This window comes from Bos mutus, chromosome 26 (genome assembly GCF_027580195.1).
Source record: "Bos mutus isolate GX-2022 chromosome 26, NWIPB_WYAK_1.1, whole genome shotgun sequence".
Taxonomy (NCBI): Eukaryota; Metazoa; Chordata; class Mammalia; order Artiodactyla; family Bovidae; genus Bos; species Bos mutus.
In genome coordinates, this window is record NC_091642.1 from 43,773,334 (window position 1) to 43,795,441 (window position 22,108).

Genomic DNA, 22,108 nt, shown 5'->3' on the forward strand with positions numbered 1-22,108 from the left:
TTTAAGAGTCCATTTCTGGGAGAACTGAAACTAACTCTCGGTTTGTTGACATGGCTTAACATAAATGGATGTATGTGGGGCCTGTTGTCTTGTTTTAAACAGGATACATTTCAATTTGTTAAAGTTATTTTTCCTGATGACCGATTAACTTCTAAAATTTTTAAGATTCTTTAGTTTTTAACCAGTCTTCGGAGAAATCCATTTCCTTCCCATCACCGTGCAAGCCAATAAACTCAATTAGCTTCTTTATCTTCTTTCAAATCTTTCCACTTGACCCTCCTTTGGCTCCAGTCATTTCAACATCACTTCATCATTTCAGAAAGCATCATAGACCTTATAGTATGAGAGAATGTGGGATCAGATGGCCATCAAAACTTGCATGGGCCATAGGCAGCTGGGTACACATGGCTATTTGAATTTATATTTAAATTAATTAGAGTTATATTAAAGGAAAACTGTATTTCCCCAGTCATACTAGCACAGTTGAAGCCCAGTGGCTAGTGGATACCATAATCATCATAGAGGAACATTTCCATTGTTGTTGAAAGTTCTATTGGAAAGCACTGGTTCAGACCAGAGAAACCAAACAGCTCCGTGTCTAAGTTTAAGGCACTGTAGAGCCCCATTTAAGCCATTCCATGTTACTCAAAGTTGCAAAAAGTTACTATATGAACTAAAAGATAAAAATTCTATTTCAATTCAACATTTTCTCTCCACTATTTACCTGAGCAAAGAGTCCTCCCAAAAGCAGACAGGAGAAGCAGAGGAAGTGAGAAACCTCTCGGTGGGACTCTTTCATTCTGAAGAAGACTCTACTGCCATTTCCCTTTATAAAGGTGTCATCTGCCAAAATGGAAATTTGATGAGTTAACAATTTTAAGTAGCCTTTTTAAATTTTTTTTCTGCCTGACATTTTTATGCTGTTTCCTGTGGTCACAAATGAGCCAGAAACCGCTGACAGAGGGGATATATGTGACATCTATTTTAAAGTACTAACAGGTAGCAGGTATCTGATTAATCTAAGTTGTCTATTTTCTTTTTCTTATCTCCTGGCTTTGATTCAAGGCTAATGTAATTAAATGATCATCCTGAAATAGATGAGCTTCCAACCAATGTTAAAGTTTTTATTAAAATATAGCATGTTAAAAAGCACACAAATCCTGAGTGTAGCTTAATTAAATGTCACCAAGTGAACACACTGGGTCATCAGAAAAGCAAGAGAGTTCCAGAAAAACATCTACTTCTGGTTTATTGACTACGCCAAAGCCTTTGACGGTGTGGATCACAGCAAACTGTGGAAAATTCTTAAAGAGATGGGAATACCAGACCACGTGATCTGCTTCGTGAGAAATCTGTATGCAGGTCAAGCAGCAACTGTTAGAACTGTACATGAAACAACACACTGGTTCCAGATCGGGAAAGGAGTACATCAAGGCTGTATATTGTCAAGGCTGTATATTGTCACCCTGCTTATTTAACTTATATACAGAGTACATCGTGTGAAGTCCCGGGCTGGAAGAAGCACAAGCTGGAATTAAGAGTTCTGGGAGAAATATCAATAATCTCAGACATGCAGATGATACCAACCTTATGGCAGAAGGCGAAGAACTGAAGAGCCTCTTGATGAAAGTGAAAGAGGAAAGTGAAAAAGTTGGCTTAAAACTCAACATTCAGAAAACTAAGATCATGGCATCCAGTCTCATCACTTCATGCCAAATAGATGGGGAAAGAATGGAAACAGTGAGAGACATGATATTCTTGGGCTCCAAAATCACTGGAGATGCTGACTGCAGCCATGAAATTAAAAGACACTTACTCCTTGGAAGAAAAGCTATGACCAACCTGCTGCTGCTGCTGCTGCTAAGTTGCTTCAGTCGTGTCTGACTCTTTGCGACCCCGTAGACGGCAGCCCACCAGGTTCTCCCGTCCCTGGGATTCTCCAGGCAAGAACACTGGAGTGGGTTGCCATTTCCTTCTCCAATGCATGACAGTGAAAAGTGAAAGTGAAGTCACTCAGTTGTGTCCAACTCCTAGCAACCCCATGGACTGCAGCCCACCAGGCTCCTCCATCCATGGGATTTGCCAGGCAAGAGTACTGGAGTGGGGTGCCATTGCCTTCTACAGTGACCAACCTAGACAACATATTAAAAAGCAGAGACATTACTTTGCCAACAAAGGTCCATCTAGTAAAAGCTATGGTTTTTCCAGTAGTCATGTATGATGTGAGAGTTGGACTATAAAGAAAACTGAGCACTAAAGAATTGATGATTTTAAACTGTGGTGTTGGAGAAGACTCTTGAGAGTCTCTTGGACTACAAGGAGATCCAAGCAGTCCATCCTAAAGGAAATCAGTCCTGAATATTCATTGGAAGGACCGATGCTGAAGCTGAAACTCCAATACTTTGGCCATCTGATGAGAAGAGCTGACTTATTGGAAAAGACCCTGATGCTAGGAAAGATTGAAGACAGGAGGAGAAGGGGACAACAGAGGATGAGATGGTCGGATGGCATCACTGACTCAATAGACATGAGTTTGAGTAAGCTCCTGGAATTGGTGATGGACAGGGAGGCCTGGCGTGCTGCAGTCCATGGGGTCACAAAGAGTCGGACACAACTGAGAAACTGAACTGAACTGAAGTGAACACACCTGTGTAACTCTCACTGTTTTAAACCCTCAAAGTCCTCTGTGTGCCCTCTCCCCATAATTATCTTTTCCTTATTCTCAGAAGTAGCCTCTATCACGACTTCTTTTTCTGTGAATTACTTTGTTCTATGTTGTTTTATTTTCTTATTGATGTACAGGTGACTTACAGGGTTGTGTTAGTTTCTTCTGTACAGCAAAGTGATTCAGTTTTGTGTAATATACATATATGATATACATGCATACATATATTCTTTTTCCACATTTTTTTCATTATGCTTTATTACAGGATATTCAATACATTGTTGTTCCTTGTGCTAAACAGTACGGCCTTGTTGTTTATCATTTTGTCCTATTTTTGGAATAGAATTATACAGGGTGAGATTTTTATGCCTATCTTCTTTGGATGAATGTCATGTTCCTGGAATGCATATTGTTGCATATGGTTATATTCTCTCATTTCTTTTGCTGTCTAGTAAGCCACTGAATGAACGTACCACCATGAAACCATTGGTTGCTAGATTGTTATGAACTTTCTTATACAAATCCACCATAACAGAACTTTGAGAATTTGGCACCTTAAGGAATACTTTCACCAGTAACGGAGGACGCAGCAATGTAGACTCATATGGCAGTAACTACACTTCTCTCAGCTTCCAGTAGTTCACACCCTGGCTTTCATTCAACTCAGTCACCACAGTGTCCAAAGGCAATGCCAGTCACTGGGGTTGAAACCAGGATTTCATCATCTGTTTCTGCTCAGAGAGGCACTGGCTTTGGGGGATAGCCTGGAAAAATAACCTTGATATCTGGGTACATGTTCACTGCATCTTTATTTTTATTATTTTAATTAATTAATGTGGTTGTAATTAATTTGTTGATTAATTAATTAATCCTGGTCATGCACACAGGATTTAGTTGCAGCATGTAAACTCTGCACTGAGGCATGTGGGGTCTAGTTCCCTGATACGAGTGAAACCCAGGCCCCCTGCATTGGGAGCAGGACCACTGGAGAAGTCCTATGCATCTGTAATAAAGTCCCGAGTTGCCAAATGGAAGGAGAGATATGGGGCAGAATCTTAGGTGAGAAAGGGACACAGAAGATCCCGTATTTCTGTTTCATGGTCAACCTAAGATTTTTTTTTTTCTTTTTTGACATCTTGATGCATAGCAACTTAACTATGTATATTTTGTTTTTCCCATGAGCTGAGTAAAGGAGAAAGAAGCTAGGGATTAAAGATCAAGGAGAGGTCTTTTGTTCTCACTGTTGGCACATCTAGCCATAACAGTCTGATTAAGACATTAGTTAGAAAATGAAGAGCTGAGTGGAATCAGGGAGAAAGAGGTCTTGCTTTCTCAGCAGGCTCTCAAAGCTTAGATTAAAAACAATCATTAACAAATATAAAGGGCAGCACCTATGCAACAGCTTCACAGGCAATCTCAACATGGTAAAGGAAGCTTTGGATACGGAGAGTCTGGAAAGCTTCTGACCACAGCAAGTAGCTTTATATGCAAATTGTGCATTCCCTGTGAGGGACGAGAATACATTTGGACATTCACATAATTGTAATGTCCAAATATGATTGGGATTAGGATTTTTAAAAAGAGTAAATCTTTAGCACCTGTCACCACCACCACCATCACCACTATTGGGTTGCACCCCACAGGCCTGTGGGCCTGTGCTTGTCCAGCTTCAAGACAGAAGAAGGAACCCCAGTCAGTGACAAAGACATCAGTGGTTTAATGGATCGGGGAGCTTACACGACTGAAGCAAGGTCCTGGAGCAACACCCTACCATGTACAGTGGACGGCACAGAGGATGTGATGGCAGGTTTTGCCCCCAGTAGGAAGGGGAGATTACCTGTTGTAGCGGAATGGATGTCAGGTTGGATCATAGGTTACCAGGAAAACTGGCAGAGGGATACAGTCCTCACTGCCCCCTTTAATAAGAACAATCACTAGCTGAGGTCTGGGGCAAGCATATAGGAAGGTCACTCCTGTGGGTCGGGTGTAGGTGAAGCAGGCACTGATCCAGCAGAGGATGTACAGAGAGCAAAGAGAACAGCCATCTTCAGTGACCTGACTATGTAGCCACCACCCTAGATTTACTTGAATCTGAACCTCTAGGGTCGGGGACCAGGAATCCTGTTTTTCAGAATTTCAAGGAGATTCTGATAGGCATCTGATGTGAAAATCACTTCTCTAAAGAGAATCAGATATCAAATTGCTTATCTTTGCTCTGAAGGATAAGAGGTTAGTTACTTAGATTGCATTGTTTTATAGGAAGAGGTGACTTTTCATATAAAGAGGTTCACTATTTTCCTTTATTTCACGTTCACTAAAAAAGAAGTTGTGCCCTAGATAAATGTCTTGTTTGGAAGCAGCTGGTTCAAGATAAAGACACCAGATCCCTGAAGCTTCATAAAAGACTGATAAATCTGTGTGTGGTAAGGTCAGGTCTGACACAGTGGCTCCATGTTTTACACAAGTAGAAGAGGCCTCAGGCTAACCGTCAGTCATTGCCTTAGAATATAATGTACTCATATTATTCATGGGACTACTGATCTCCTAACTCTTCTATATGAATTTTATGATGCATTCATTTACTGATATTTATGAAGGCAACAGGGGCAGGGGGCAACAGATGATGAGATGATTAGATAGCATCACCAATGCACAAACTCTGGGAGATAGTGAAGGACAGAGGAGCCTGGAGTGGTGCAGTCCATGCATTTGCAAAGAGTCTGACATGACTTAGTAACTGAACAACATCTACAAAATGAATGTTCATAAATATTTATTGAAGACATAGCACTATGTCAGGTTTACTCTACATATGAGGCCACAATGGTGAAAGATAAAGTTTCTGACATTTAGATCTTATTCCTCTTTCACTTTCAGCTATTGCTTATTTTTTTTATTCCTGCAACTGTCTTTTTTCTCTTATTACTGTATATCTGCTGAAAATCCATATAAAATCTATATTGTTAAATAAATAACAATATTTTACGTGCAGCTACAAGCCAGTAGTCTCCACAAAAGGATGTTTTACAAGCATAGTGACTAAGAAGCAACCTATTTGTTTCTCTTTTTTTTTTTGTCTTTTTCTTAGTAGCTTTTGACTGAGTTCTTGATGGCTAGCTTTGTTAAATGTCTTACTCTCATAAAAACGAAGCCATTTTTAAAAAAAAAAATCCCTTGAAGAGCTTGCTAGCAGATTACTTTGGGCCACCAGAGCATTTTCCATTCGGATTCCTTTGATTTTTTTTCATAATTGATCTTGTTCAGAGAGATCTTCCTCAAATGTCAATCTGAACTTTTCTTTCCCCAAATCCTTGAGTTTTTCCATATATCTTTCAGTCCAAAGATCAAACTCTGGAGGCTATCTCTAAAGGCACAGGGTTCTAGAACCTTGCCTTGTCTCCTCTGCTTCTGCACACCCCGCCGCCCTTCATGGAAACAAGATATAAAGTTCTCTGATAGCCGCAGGCGAGTTCATTGTAGCTCCTTGGCTCAGAGAAATCCTCTGCTCAGAATGGCTTCTCACTAACTCCTCTCAATCTTCAAAACTTAGTTCTGTTGCAAGAAAATTTCCCTGAATACTTATGGACTCAGATTCTTATAATTGTGCTGCTATCATATTGCAGTGCTATAGTGCCCTATACTGCCCTCTATTTGGGGGGCTCTCCCCTCTAGACTAACCTCCTTCAGGGAAAAGCATATGCTCAGAGTACCTGGGATGAAATAGACACTGAATTAATGTAAAAATCCACGAGATCAGTGTTTTTTGTTTTTTTTTTTGCTGTTTTGATTCCTCATTGCCTGATACATGAGGAGCATTAGATACTCACTGAAATAATAAGTGAATACAATGAGCTAAGGATACTTTCATTTGTTGTCTTCTGAATACTACATATTATGTGAGAATATTACACATGTGGTGGTGTATTTATTGATCTAAATGCATGAGCACTAATTACTGATGAACAGTTTTAATGATGCTGTTAATTCTGAAAATTAGTGATGGGAATATCCAGGCAGTTGATCTGTGATTTTTGAACCATTACCCACAATGATATTTAGCCGTAAAATAACTTAACGTAAAATAACTTTAACTTAACTTAAAATAACTTAAATAGTCCTCTATATTTGTGCTATCCACTATGGAGCTATTATCCACATGTGGCAACCACTCAATCCACTAAATTTGAATAATTTAAAAATGTACTTTCTGAGTCTCATTGGGCTTCTCAAGTGCTGCGAGTGGTAAAGGACTACCTGCCAATGCAGGAGATATAAAGAGATGCAGGTTCGATCCCTAGGTTGGGAAGATCCCCTGGAGGAGGGCATGGTAACCCACTCCAGTATTCTTGCTTGGAGAATCCAATTTAAGTTTTCAGTACCCACATGTAGCTAGTGGCTGCCATATTGCAAGCATGAGTGAAGTCGCTCAGTCGTGTCCGACTCTTTGCAACCCCATGGACTGTAGCCTACCAGGCTTCTCCGTCCATTGGATTTTCCAGGCAAGGGTCCTGGAGTGGGTTGCCATTTCCTTCTCCAGGAGATCTTCCCTACCCAGGGATTGAACCCAGGCCTCCTGCATTGCAGGCAGATGCTTTACCATCTGAACCACCAATACAGGATATTAGATTTAATGATATGGTAACAAGTCTGGAGAAGGAAATGGCACCCCACTCCAGCACTCTTGCCTGGAAAATCCCATGGACAGAGAAGCCTGGTAGACTACAGTCCATGGGGTCGCAAAGAGTCGGACACGACTGAGCAACTTCACTTTCAACAAGTTAATAAACTGGAAATTTACCCATTTTGCTGTTACTTTTTTGAGTAAAATTTTGAGAAGAAATGGGCTTCCCTTTTGGCTCAGCTGGTAAAGAATCTGCCTGCAATGCGGGAGACCTGGGTTCGATCCCTGGGTTGGGAAGATCCCCTGGAGAAGGGAAAGGCTACCCACTCCAGTATTCTGATCTAGAGAATTCCATGGACTGTACAGTCCCTGGGGTCACAAAGAGTCGGACACAACTGAGTGACTTTTGCTTTCGCTTGAGAAGAAATATGGTGGTCATAAGGAAATGCATTTCAAAACATGATGAATACTTTGACATATGTTTGCTTATTGAAACCAAAAGTGTTTGCTAAATTAATGCCAAGTGAATGTTAAAGAAGATACTCATTAGGAGGTCAAAAAAATATCTGAACTTTGAACTTCAGTGTAATTCAGTATTGTTGTAGTTTCCAATTTTTGGTAAAATTAGCATATGTATAGAATTTGTGTAAGTTAATACTCTTTTGTTTAAAGCTAGTTGCATTTGGTAAAAGTTTTTTCCAGTACATGTAATTCTGTAGGGTCATTTTCTTAAGTCAGTCTGAGGAATACTAGATATGTATAAAGCACAGAATACTAAATGAGGATTAATGAAATCATCATATCTTGGTGCATTTATGCTGCAAGGTAAATATAGCATAATGTGTACCATTTAAATATAGCATAGTGTGTATCATTTTTGAAAGCTTGAAGGAAAGGGCAAAGTTTTACATGAATACTTCATTTGTAAAACATTTAAGATATGTGTACTCTAAATATAATACCATAACAAACAGTAGAAATGTTTTCTCAAACTTTTTTATCGCATTGTTAAAGTTTGCTTTAGATAAGGAGAAACAGAGTTTCTAAATTCTATCCCCTATTGTACTGAATAAAACTATAGGAAACAGAAATATATAAGCCATAAAAGCTCACACTAGATAAAACTGTGATTCCATTTCTATTGGTTTGTCTAAAACAAGATTTCAGGAGCTTGAAACCTCTTGGGTCAAACAGTCAGCTGTTAGAGGGTTTTTCAACATAAGATTCCCTTCACCATTGTAAAGTTGGATTAGATTTCTTCTTGTACAAAATACAGCTTTACTATATAAGGGAATATAAGGAAAGTGGTAAGGGGAGAGGTGATATTTTTCTTTTCCTGCCCTGATCTTACAATCTTTTCATCCAAAACACAGAACAGATCACTGTGGTTTAAAATACCTCCTTTTCTGGCAATAGACATTTCTTGTGGGTTCTTTCTTTTCTCTCCTGATATGGATGGAGGTCCTCATAGCTGAGCTAATTCCTCCCAGTCTCTATTCCTCACTGTCTCTATTTTCCAGGGTAAACAGAGCAATAAACAGAGATTGCTCATGTTTTCATGTTGCCTTTATGGTTCTGTGTCCCAAGTTTTATTTATTTGGGGATAAGGAAAAGGCAGAGGAACCAGAGATTAAATTGCCAACATCTGCTGGATCATGGAAAAAGCAAGAGAGTTCCAAAAAAACATCTATTTCTGCTTTATTGACTATGCCAAAGCCTTTGACTGTGTGGATCACAGTAAACTGTGGAAAAATCTGAAAGAGATGGGAATACCAGACCACCTGACCTGCCTCTTGAGAAATCTGTATGCAGGTCAGGAAGCAACAGTTAGAACTGGACATGGTACAACAGACTGGTTCCAAATAGGAAAAGGAGTACATCAAGGCTGTATATTGTCACCCTGCTTATTTAACTTATATGCAGAGTACATCATGAGAAACACTAGACTGGAAGAAACACAAACTGGAATCAAGATTGCCGGGAGAAATATCAATAACCTCAGATATGCAGATGATACCACCCTTATGGCAGAAAGTGAAGAGGAACTAAAAAGCCTCTTAATGAAAGTGAAAGTGGAGAGTGAAAAGGTTGGCTTAAAGCTCAACATTCAGAAAACAAAGATCATGGCATCTGGTCCCATCACTTCATGGGAAATAGATGGGGAAAGAGTGGAAACAGTGTCAGACTTTATTTTTTTGGGCTCCAAAATCACTGCAGATGGTGACTGCAGCCATGAAATTAAAAGACGCTTACTCCTTGGAAGGAAAGTTATGACCAACCTAGATAGTATATTCAAAAGCAGAGACATTACTTTGCCAACAAAGGTTCATCTAGTCAAGGCTATGGTTTTTCCTGTGGTCATGTATAGATGTGAGAGTTGGACTGTGAAGAAAGCTGAGCGCCGAAGAATTGATGCTTTTGAACTGTGGTGTTGGAGAAGACTCTTGAGAGTCCCTTGGACTCAAGGAGATCCAACCAGTCCATCCTAAAGGAGATCAGTTCTGCATGTTCACTGGAAAGACTGATGCTAAAGCTGAAACTCCAATACTTTGGCCACCTCATGCGAAGAGTTGACTCATTGGAAAAGACTCTGATGCTGGGAGGGATTTGGGGCAGGAGGAGAAGGGGACGACAGAGGATGAGATGGCTGGATGGCATCACTGACTTGATGGACATGAGTCTGAGTGAACTCTGGGAGTTGGTGATGGACAGGGAGGCCTGGCGTGCTGCAATTCATGGGGTCGCAAAGAGTCGGACATGACTGAGCAACTGAACTGAACTGAATGCCAATGTCTAGTACATAACAAGAAAAGTCATGGCACAAATTGTGCTACCAGACAATTTTCTCAACCACACTAGAAAGTAGATAACTCAGCAGACAGAAAGTGAGAAAAAGAAATGGGTCACATAGATAGTATTGCTGGAACCAGTATTTAAACACAGGAAGAGACCATGCTATCTAATATTGCACTGCCTCCCTGGAAGAGTGCCCTCTGTTCTTTCAAAGTCGGTCTTCAAGTTGGAGGTGAAGATGTTTCCCTCAGCCTTCTTAGTGTCCCTTACTGAGTCTGAGGGCTTCCCAGGTGGCGCCAGTGGTAAAAAACCCACTTGCCAATGCAAGATGCCAATGCAAAAGATGCATGTTGGATCTTTGGGTCAGGAAGATCCCCTGGAGGAGGGCTTAGCAACCCACTCCAGTATTCTTGCCTGGAGAATCCTGTGGACAGAGGAGCCTGGTGGGCTACAGTCCGTAGAGTCAGAAAGAGTTGGACAAGACCAAGTGACTTAGCATGTATGCCAGCTAGGTCTGAAAATTAAACTGACAAAGATTAACAGGAGAAAAACATGACTGTAATTATTTAATATACATTTTACATGACACAAGAGTCTTTGTAAGGAAATGAAAACCCAAATAAAGAAACCTGAGTATATTATTCATGCTAGTTTTGGTGGAGATTGGACAGTAGAAGTATGTAGGTCAGAAGAGCATAAGTCAAGTGCCAGCTGGGGGAACTTATTAGCAAGGCCTGTCTGTTGATCTCAACATCCCTTTGTCTTTAGAAATAAGGATGTCCCCTTTCTTAGGATATAGGGAGGCATCTCTCATAGGAGTTTTTTGACCTGTTTCTGGGGAGAAGGGAGATGTCAGGATGACCTTCTTACTTCTGCCATTTTTTTTTCATTCAACTTCAGTTTAACATATTCAGTATGCCAATGTGACATATTTGGGGCTCATGTGTCCTCAACCCCACCAAGAGATATAAGCCATGATAATCATTACCTACATTTTCCAAAATGGTATAAGGATATAACTGAAAACCATCACTTCTACCACTGCAACTTGACTCCTGCTATTTCAGGTCAGTTCTTCAATCGTGAAAGAATTTTTTTTTTTTTTCCCCCTGTTTTAGAGATAGTCATTGCATTAAACGAAAATGCTAAAATCATAAAACATTTTATTTTATTTATACATTTTATTTATAGTGAATAGATTACCTGGAATAGGCATTTCTCCAGAGATCTACAAATAGCTAATAGGCAGATGAAAATATGTTGATCGTTAGCCATCAAGGAAATGTATATCAAAACTATAAGGAGATTTCCCTTCACACATGTTTGAGAAAAAAGTGTTAGGTATTCAGCCACATCCAACTCTTTGGGAACTCATGGACTGTAGCCTGTCAGGCTCCTCTGTCCATGGCATTCTCCAGGCAAGAATTCTAGAATGCGTAGCTGTTCCCTTCTCCAGGGGATTTTTCCAGGGATAGAACTCAAGCCTCCTGCACTGCAGGAAGATTTTTTTTTTTTTTTTTAACCATCTGAGCCACCAGGGAAGCCTGTGGTTATAATAAAAATAAATTAACAAGGGTTGACAAAGATGTATAGAAATGCTATACAAATGGAATGCTCATTTGTTGCTGGTGGGGATATAAAGCAGTATAACCACTTTGGAAAACAGTCTGACAGTTCCTATAAGCTTTAACGTAAGAGTTATCATATGATGGAGTGATTCTACCCCTAGGTATATACCCGAGGGAAATTAAGCAAATAGGCACACAATAATTTGCAAATAAATGTTCATAGCAGGACTACTTTTTTAAAGATAGAAAGCAGATCAGTGGCTGCCTAGGGCTGAGTAGGGAGATGAGTGAGGATTAGAAGTGAGGCTAGTGAGTTCAAGTTTTCTTTTTGGGGTGATGAACATGTTCTAAATTTAAGTTGTACAAATCTATGCATATACCAAAAAAATATTGCATGAAATGCTTTAAATGAGTAAAGTTTATGGCATGTAAACTATATATTATTAACATTTTTTAAAAAGAGATGACTGGAAAAATAAATCTCAGTACTGTTTAAATTTGATATTGACCAGACCTATCCAGCAGATATTTTTATGTATTTCTTATAAATGATCTGTTGTTATTCCATACAAATGTTTTCATTCTAGCTTTGTATTTTATTTCTCTCTATTCTACCAAAGCCCCAGTTTAGTACTTGGAAGAATAAGGACAAAAGATTGATTTTATAAATCTTTCATTATTGCCTAAAAATCACCTTTTCTAGACTGATAAACTTCCTTACTTAGTGGAAATGATGCTTGATGTTCCCTTCACATTCAATCCCCGGTATGAAAACTATTCTGTCCTCTGACTATCTCTTTCTTAATGCCAAAGGATGTGACAAGGAGAGCTGGACAGACTTAGATTCAATGGTGCTTCAACCTCCTACAGGCTGTGTGACTCAGGGCAAACCAGATCACTTCTCTAAGCGTATTTCTCCCTACTGCCTCCAGAGTTTAGTCAGCTTAGAGATGATGTATGTCAAGTGCTTGGCATTAGTTAGCTCATTAATAGAAGTTTTTAATTTATTAACCATGACTCTGTCTTCCAAAAGAGGGCATAGAACTTATAACTGACATCTGTGTTAGTTCTGGAACATTTGAGAGGCTCTTGCTACTATCTTCCTTCCTCAAAAACAGATCTCTCTCCTACCCCGAGTCTTGTGGCTGATGCCTGAAATTCCATTATTATAGGTTCCTTTCATCACTTCAAAGTATTTGATCACTGTGTAAATAAAAAAGGCATATTAGAGTAAAAATATTTTAAACAATTATATTCCATGTCTATATCAATGTAAGTGAATTTTTCTTCCTTTTCTTATTAAAACAAACAAAAAAACCCTTTAGTTGTATGGCAGGTAAGACCCAAAAGAGTAACTGAAGAGGAGCTGGAAAGGGCACTGCTTGCTTCGGGTAGCAGTCTCCCAGTTGCATGTAGAGTAGGTTTGTGTTTCTGGTGGGACTTAGAGGGAAAAAAAAAAAAAAAAAACTCTACCCACTGTTGACACATTTTGCAGTCCTGGTAATTTGCTAAATTCACCACAGTGATCACAGGAGATGAGTTTCACAATCCTGCCTTGGCTGGCCCTGCCTGGGTCAGTGGCCAATTCATCCATCTTCCTCCTCTTTATGAATCATCCTGGGCAAAAAGGACAATGGACAGGAGATGCAGAAAAGCCTCTTTTCTCCCCAGGATAATCCAGCTCTAATTCCTCAGGAAGGGCAGCTTTGGGCCATTTTAAATCAAGAATATTTTTGTTCAAAAAAAAAAAAAAAAAAAACAAACAAACAAAAAAGAATATTTTTGTTCAAGGCCCCTAGTTTGCCTAGTTTGCACCTCCCAGCAAAAGCACTTACTAGGGGGTAATTGCTAAACCTGTTTATCCCACCAACCAAGGAGTCTATAAATTACCTCCTAAAACATTCTAATTAAGCAATTTTTTTTTCCCTCTAGGAAAACAAAGCCCCAGATTACTAGAATACAAGTTGTCTGAACACGTGTGAAAAGGAGAGATATAAATTCACTGTTCCAAGGTCATCTTCACAGCCTCAAAATGATGCTTTGATGTCACTTCTTGAAAGGCCTTGATTGGAATTTAAGTTGTTTGTTAGAAGTGTTTTGAGCTCAGTTAGTTGAATACAATTTAAACTTTTCTTTAGGGGAAAAAAGCATATTTGCTTAATTTACAAAAGTTGATTTGCTTAATTTGTACTCTTAATCATGAAGGGAAAGGCTACCCACTCTAGTATTCTGGCCTGGAGAATCCCATGGACTGTATAGTCCATGGGGTCTCAAAGACGCCTGGTGACTTTCACTTTCAGTCATGATCGAGTTCAAAGACAGAGTTTAAAGGCACAGATCAGAGCATATGGTTTTCATGCCATTTTCAATAAAACTACTGAAAATAAATTAACAAAAGCTGGGCAGTTACTTTTAGCTGCTTTGGTGATAATGGTCCTTTCGTTTTGGTACACAGGAATATGTAGATGAAGTTTGAAAAATATTTAGCAGCAGAATTCTGTTGACAGTTCATTCTCACTGAAACATAAGCATGTTGATTTTATGGTTTCAAGATTTCTTCTGTTTACAGTAGACAAGATATAAAGGCAACCTGAGTGTCCATGGATAGATGAATGGATAAAGAAGTGGCATATGTATATATACATACAATGGAATATATTACTCAGCCATAAAGAAAGAATGAAATCTTACCATTTGTGACAACATGGTTGGATATAGAGGGTATTATGCTAAATGAAATTAATCAAAGACAAATACTATATAATTTTGCTTATATGTAGTATCTAAAAATAACAAATTAAATATTTCCATCAAATCTAATAGCTATGTTTTAAAGCAGAGTAAAAGCAGGAGTTGTAAACTCAAAGCATTACAAGGAATGGCAAGTAGTTGTATGAATAACCTAGCATAAGATCCAGGGATTCAGGAAGAGGTGGGCTTGTGGACAAATAGGAACATATATGTAAATGCACTCAAATTCAAAATTTTTGAGAACCTTGACTGGTCAGACAAAACATATCTGCAGGCTCAACTGACCTACAAGACACAGATTTGGGGTCCCTAGTGCAAAGACATTTAGTTTCTACAGGACAAAACTTGGACAAAATTAATGGTGGTGAGATGCGGGGAAATAAGTGATTCTAGAGATTTTAATACTGTTAATTTCTGTTTCTTAAAATAGATGAGGATTTTTTTCTCTGATTGATGTCTGATATGTGTACAGTGATGAAATCATTTTGACTATAGGTTTACCTAAAGATAGCAAATATATTCTATTAATAGGTGATGATTGTTTTTACCCTCTTAGAGTGAGGTTTGTGTGTTTTTTTAGTCCTTCTTATTGCTATTGCTGTATTATTTTACATGGACATTTGAGATACAGAATATGACTTTATGAAGGTTAGTGCACCAAGCAAGCCCTGTGTAGGTCCCTGCGTGCATGTGTGCATGCTCACTCAGTTGTGTCTGGCTCTTGAGACCTCATGGACTGTACACCCCAGGCTCCTCTGTCCATTGGATTTTCCCAGCAAGAATATGAGTGGCTTGTCATTTCCTTTTCCAGGGGATCTTCTCAACCCAGGGACGGAACCTGCATTTCCTGCACTGGCAGGCAAATTCTTTACCTCTTAGCCACTTAGGGAGCCCATATTGGTCCTTCCATCACATAATTTAAATATAACATTTTTAATGTGGCTCATGTTTTGAGTATTATTAAGGTGAACCTTTAAGGTAAACTGGGAAGTGAGATATTGTTATCTTTTTCTGTGGAACGGTCAGGGATACATACATAAGTAAATTCCTAAATAGGTACAAATTCCTTCAAATCCATTTGAGGTAGGAAAGAAATTAAAGGCTGGCAGGTACACTGAAGTGGCCTACAGATTTTTTGCAGAATTATTAAATATTAGTAACACAGTAAAACCAAATTTTGATTAAAATAGCTAATTAAATAAAATAACTTGTGGGAAACTGATGGTTTTATTACTTGATGCCCAAGAAATTAACTAGTCTACTTTTTTGAAAGACAACAAATAAGTAATCAAGCAGATAAGATTTTTTAAATGACCAGACTTTGTGACACGTATGAGAGATTTCAGATGTCTGCAGATTTATACATATTGAATCATACAAAATCGATTATGGATTAAAATGTTATATATTTTATTCTAACTCTTGATAATTAGTTACCTACCTTTGGGAGCTAAATCAACTCCTCATTATAAAGAGTTGTCATTAACCAGAACATCTAGGTTCTTTTTCTAGGTACATACTTTGGCATTTTTACGTACAGCAAATAAGCACTGGGTTTGTTATTTTTGACAGTGCTACCCCAAATCACTTTGTTACATGTCCCTTACTGGCATAAGCTCTATACTGTGGTACAAAAATATCAAGAATAAATATGTCTGTTAACATCTCATGAGAAAGGTCATTTGTAATATGAATTATCTGTGAAACTGAACTTTCAACTGGGGGAGTACAACTTTTAAGGTGCATAGAAGCAAATGAAAATATTAAAAAATCTGTTTCAGTTAAGATCTGAAATATACATATATATGAAATATATTAGCATACTAGATATCAATATCCTATAATAGTAATACTATCAATAGTACTAACATTAGTTATATTTATTAGCTTAAATATATTCATTTCCTTAAAATGAATTAGGTTTTTACTATATTTTCAACAAAAGATTGAGAAAAGCAAGCTCCAATCAGAAATCTATCTGGTGATTACCTGGCAGTGTAAAGCACCAAGAGGCTGTCAGTTTCTTTTGTGAGAAGATTGTGAGATGTAACTGATAATTCAGTTTCTCTGCCACAGTAGGTTGTTGCACATAATATCCTTAGACCTCATCAGACCTAAGAGAATGGCCTGACACACCATAGGAAATAAGGTTCTGTGTGCTTAGCTAATGTCCCAGCACTGCATGGAAAAGCAAGAAGGTTTGCAAGCTGTGATTGTATTAAGATTTTTTTTTTTTTTTAAAGAAAAGCTTTCTACTTTTAGAATTCTGAGAATTAGAGTTGAAAAGTCATACATATCTCACTTGGATTAGCATACCTTTACCTGAGATTCAGGTATCTTGTTTGTATCTTATCAAACGGTCCCAAACAAGAAGTCTTGGGATATCAGCAAACATTAAAACATACTATGATATTAATCAATAATATGAAAGGACGATGAGCAGGCACTGATTAAAGCTGATGATTTATTCCCCCAAAACATGCACAGTCCAAACGGAATAAGCCATAAAGTGGGATTTCCAAATGTGTTCCACCCCACTACCTTCACTATTGTTAAGAGTGTATTTGTGATTTTATTTGTAGTCTGCCCATACATAGGAAGACTTCCCTGGTGGCTCAGATGGTAAAACGTCTGCCTACAATGTGGGAGACCAGGGTTCGATCCCTGGGTTGGGAAGATCCTCTGGGGAAGGAAATGGCAACCCAGTCCAGTACTCCTGTCTGGAAAATCCCATGGACAGAGAAGTGTGGTAGGCTACAGTCCATGGGGTTGCAAAGAGTCCGACAGGACTGAGCAAATTCACTTTCACACATAGGAAAATGCAGGATGCCAGGGTTAAAACACGATTCTGAGTGTAGTAGACATGTATTGTTTATATTCTCATTCTCCATCGGTACTGGGTCCAACCATGAGTGAATTGGAAACGAAGAGAAAAATCTATTCTATTCAGCTTAGCAGAGTAAAGGTGATTGCTTGTATTATCTATGTCTAATTTATTTTATAATGCAAATAGTTATTAGAGCTCATTTGCTCTGTGTTGAATTTAAATTATTTGTGGGGAAACTCATGTGTTAATAGGATTTTTTCCACTAAAATTGATAACATTTTTGTCCTTCTCATGTGCAATTTTTGCTATATATAGTGAATACAGAAATGAGTAAAACAGTCCATGTTTAGAGTTCCTGATCTACTAAAAGTGGGAGTAGGGAGTAGAGGGTAAAAGTAAAATATACTGAAAGTCACTCAGTCGTGTCCGACTCTGCGACCCCATGGACTGGGGCCTGCCAGGCTCCTCTGTCCATAGAATTCTCCAGGCAAGAATACTGGCATGGGTAGCTGTTCCCTTCTCCAGGGGATCTTCCCAACCCAGGGATTGAAGTTGGGTCTCCCTCATTGCAGGTGGATTCTTTACCATCTGAGCCACCAGGGAAAGGAAAAGTGAAGTAGCTCAGTTGTGTCCGACCCTTTGCGACCCATGGACTATAGCCTACCAGGATCCTCTGTCCATGGGATTTTCCAGGCAAGGGTACTGGAGTGGGTTGTCATTATTGCATGACAATTTAACAAGTGCTGTCAGTAATGAAGTCACAGTACCTATAAGGCATTACTGGGATACAGAGTTCTCTGTGGGGAATAAACATAACAGGAAGCCTAATGTCTCAATATCCAGGATGGTGCTACTGATACCTACCATAGAAAAAACATGGTTGGATATATAATACACAAGTATTTGTGTAATAATCAGTATAAAAAATTATATCCATTCCTGTAATTTCTTTAGATTTGCCTTTTTTTCAAAAAAAAAAAAAAGTATTAAGGCCCCATGGAACTCTGAATAGATTACCGTTTGTTAAAAAAAACATCAGATACTAAACTCAGCTAAATTTTACTTTTCAGTCTGCATTAAACAATGCACGTTTTACTACAAAAAAAACATTAAAATTTAATGGTTTTCAGTTAAAAGTCTTTTAGTGAAAACTTTGGGATACAGCAACTACAATTTTGAAGTAACCTAGCCAACTCTGAGTTCATATTAACAAGAACTACTACAGATGTCAAGGAGTGTTTCATCCCCTCCAATAAGGGAACACATATAGAAAACATGGGGAAATTAACAGTATGAACAATAAAACAGTAAAATAGGTAGCAGGAAATCGTAGAGAGCAAAACTTTAAGAATCAATTATCCATTTAAGGTATAAAAACCTTGCAAAGGGAAAATATTTCTAGGCTTACTTTGTATTATTATTTTTTCCCTCTGCATTGGCTTTTCTTCTTCTAAGATCAACTGGTTACTTCGGTGTTTCTGGGTGTTATTTGGGTTATTTCTGTTAATTACTACTTATTCTATCATACAAATGTTTGTCTCCACATCCTAAAGGCTTAAAGATAAATCAGGCAGTAGCTCTAAAGGTACCTGGTAAGCCCCACCTCCCTCCTACTGATTTTTAAATGTCTCATGGGTATGTATATTAGAATTAAATGGCTTTATTTATTGCTTGTAAAAGGAAAGTAATAACCAATTGAGCATATTTCAGGCTACAAGAATACCTTTAAACCTGGGTGTCAATTATTCTGATAAAATGGTGACAGATAAGCAAATTTTGAAATAAGAACTAAAAGGCATTTTAAATGCTTAAATGTTCCTGAGACTAAAATTTTTAATTCCTGATTTTGGTTGACCAGATGGATACCATCTGTGTAATGGAAGTGAGTTTCTAGGAAACTTGAGAGCTTTACTGCATGAAGCCTTCCACTATTTAAGAAAATAATTGATTATTTAAGAAAAGTCCAATGTTGTGTCTAATTCATCCAGATCAACTACACCCCTACACAATGATTTTGGGGAAGAACATGAGAGAATTATTTAGATTCAATTAATTCAAGACTATTGACAAATAGGACATTACTGAGATACAGTCTCATCAGAGCAGATTTAAGTAACTTAGTTGACCCTAGAACTGTCCTAGCAAAATCATGCTCAAGGCCAGGCCAAAATATTGCTGGGAGGGTGGGATAAGTAAAACATCACATCAATAAGGTGTGTCCTTAGCTTCAGAAAAAAAAAAAAAAAAAAAAAGGCAAATACCACAAGTTGAGAATTATTTGGTTAGCTCTAACATACTGAAGTAATTCCAAAATTTATAGTAAGACAATGCTTAAATCAATACAGCATTCTATTGCCCCTGAAATAGGATTTTGTATCTTAAATGGCTTACCAAAAAAAATACATCTTGTAATTCTGAGGTAAACATCTTTATTTTCTTACGCAACCAAACATGTTAAACTATCTTAGTATATTACCATTTGAACAGGTCATCTTTTAGTCTTTATGCAGTTTTCACATTGTTTTACTCAGTATTTTTAAAATGGACTTAACACCTTGTACACATTTAACAATACTGTATAACCTTTGTAATCTTACTTGGTATATAATCATGTTCAGTTATTTTTGTATATTTACAGGGAATTAAAGTAAACAGACCCACTCCCTCCTCCCCCTACCCCACAATTAAAAGTAAAGGAAAAGACAACAAGAAATGAGATTAGGCTCTGGAAGGAAGGAAACCCTAATCATTCAAGTGTGGGGTTTCAGAAGTCAGCTTTTTGCACCTACCCATCCTCTATGCTACAGAAAACCTTTGTAAGACTACCACCAAATATTTTCTAAAACCTTTCAAGAAGTTCCAGTAGATTTCTGGATTTGTTCCTTTAAAATCAAGATACTCTGCCTTTGCTCAGGAGGCAGCATGGCAATCTGATCTGCAGTCAGCTGAAGAACCTGCATGATCAAAGCTGCCTTTTCTTGATCCTGGGGGGTTACTTGGCTCTGCCCAGGACTAAAACTGCTAGGCTGGCCTCCACCCTGCTTGCCAGCTCCTTGCATGCCCGGCCCCTGCATGCCAGCTCCTTGCATGCCCGCCCCCTGCATTCCAGCTCCTTGCATGCCCGGCCCCTGCATGCCCGCTCCTTGCATGCCCGGCCCCTGCATGCCACCTCCTTGCATGCCCGCCCCCTGCATGCCAGCTCCTTGCATGCCCGCCCCCTGCATGCCACCTCCTTGCATACCTGCCCCCTGCATGCCAGGTCCAGGGTTTCCCACCCCTGAAATGCTGGGAACCTGTCTGGGTCCCTGAGGACCACCTGCCCCCATATTAATAGGACCAGGACCCTGAATTCCCCCAGTCATAGGGCCTCTCGAACTGGGGCCAGGGCCCCTCATCTCCATTCCTCTTGCATCCATGCCTCTGGCTTCCATTGCTCTGGTTTCCATTGCACAGGTCTCCATTCCTCTTCTCTCCATCACTCGTGTCTCCAAGACCTCTGTTTCCATGGCTCGAGTCTCCATCCCTCGAGAGTCTCTGCTGCCTCTGCCATCCATAGGTAGCCCCCTTTGGTCTATCATAGGTCCTCTGGGCTCACTCATGAGCATTCTAGGATCTGCTAAGGGCCCTCCCCTCATCTCATGTGAGGAAGGGCCCCGGCTGTCATGACCAGCGGCATGGTGCATTGGAGGACCCTGATGTGGTGGGCCAAGATAGCCTCTGGGCTCCACTTCTCCGGTGACTGAAAGCAAAGTCCCTCCACGTGGGTCATTTGGAGCATCCCCTAACAGTCCTCGAGGAGGCAGGCCACCAGCAGTCATAGGCCCACGAGGCATAGGAGCTCTGGGATCAGATATCTGCACCTGCCCCCGCTCTAAGGGCACGGGACCAACCCCTGGCATTCCAACTTGGGGCTGCATTGTTCCGCCAGGAGTTAAGGGGCCAGGGCCAGGAACTGCGGCTGGCATTGGGCCTTGGGGTGGAATCCCACCTTGGATAGGGGTCTGCATCAGAGGAGGGATGTCTTTCACAGGTCTTCTGGCCAAATGTTGAGGCTGAGGGGCCGGGGGTTCTGCTGGTTCAGCAGAACGTTAGGTCCAGGACAGAGCCCAGGGCCAGGGCCAGAAACGGATTGAGATTTCCCTGGGATGAGTGGTGTGACATGAATTTTGCGATGCAAAATTTTCAGAGCAATCTCTGGATCCATGATTCTCATCACTACTTGTGCCTGCAACAGCGCATAAGCCAGCTGTGGGTTTTGAAGTAACATATTTCGAGCTTCCTGGTGGCTGTTTTGGACACAGAGTTTCATCTGCTTCATCAGCTCAAACATTTGCTCCGGGGGAAGACTAGCGACTGCTCTGGTAATCGATTCAGGAGCATCTTCTGGATCGATAGGGTCCCCGTAGGGTGAGTCAATGATAGGCGCTGCAGGCCCTAGGCTCTTTAGCTCCTCCTTGTTCTTTTCACTGGCTGCATTGTCCACCCGAAGCGCTCTCCCGCTGAACTCCCGCCCATTAAGGTTCCGCATGGCACTAAGTGCGGTCTCCTGGTCTTGGTACTCGCAGAAGCCATAACCCTTAGGTTTGCCCGTCTCTCTATCGTATACCAGCCGGAAACTCACAACAGAACCAACCTCCGAGAAAATGTCCTTTAACTGCTCCTCAGTCGCCTCATACGGAATGTTCCCCACGAACACGGAACGCAGTGATCGATCCATTGCCGGGTCTCTCACCGCCAAACTCGACATGATTCCGGTCGCCACACAGCGGAGAGCGGCTTCTTCAAGTCGTCCTCCTCCGACCCACACTTCCGCCGAGCAGCGGAAACAACTTTCAAATTCCGGGTAGAAACCTCTCTACTCTGTTTGAATCGTTCCGCTAATC

At 39.8% G+C, this 22,108-nt stretch overlaps 2 protein-coding genes across 4 annotated transcripts in view; one reads left to right on the forward strand and one right to left on the reverse strand.

The window, feature by feature from the left end:
- PRKG1 (protein kinase cGMP-dependent 1) overlaps positions 1-22,108 on the forward strand; it is a 1,407,171-nt gene that overhangs the window by 783,572 nt on the left and 601,491 nt on the right. The gene's annotated exons all lie outside the window — the stretch shown is intronic.
- Positions 19,638-22,081, reverse strand: CSTF2T (cleavage stimulation factor subunit 2 tau variant). The gene is given in 2 exon segments (XM_005911996.3): positions 19,638-21,288; positions 21,291-22,081. Coding segments are annotated over 2 exon segments (1,896 nt in total). The 5' UTR covers positions 21,973-22,081; the 3' UTR covers positions 19,638-20,074.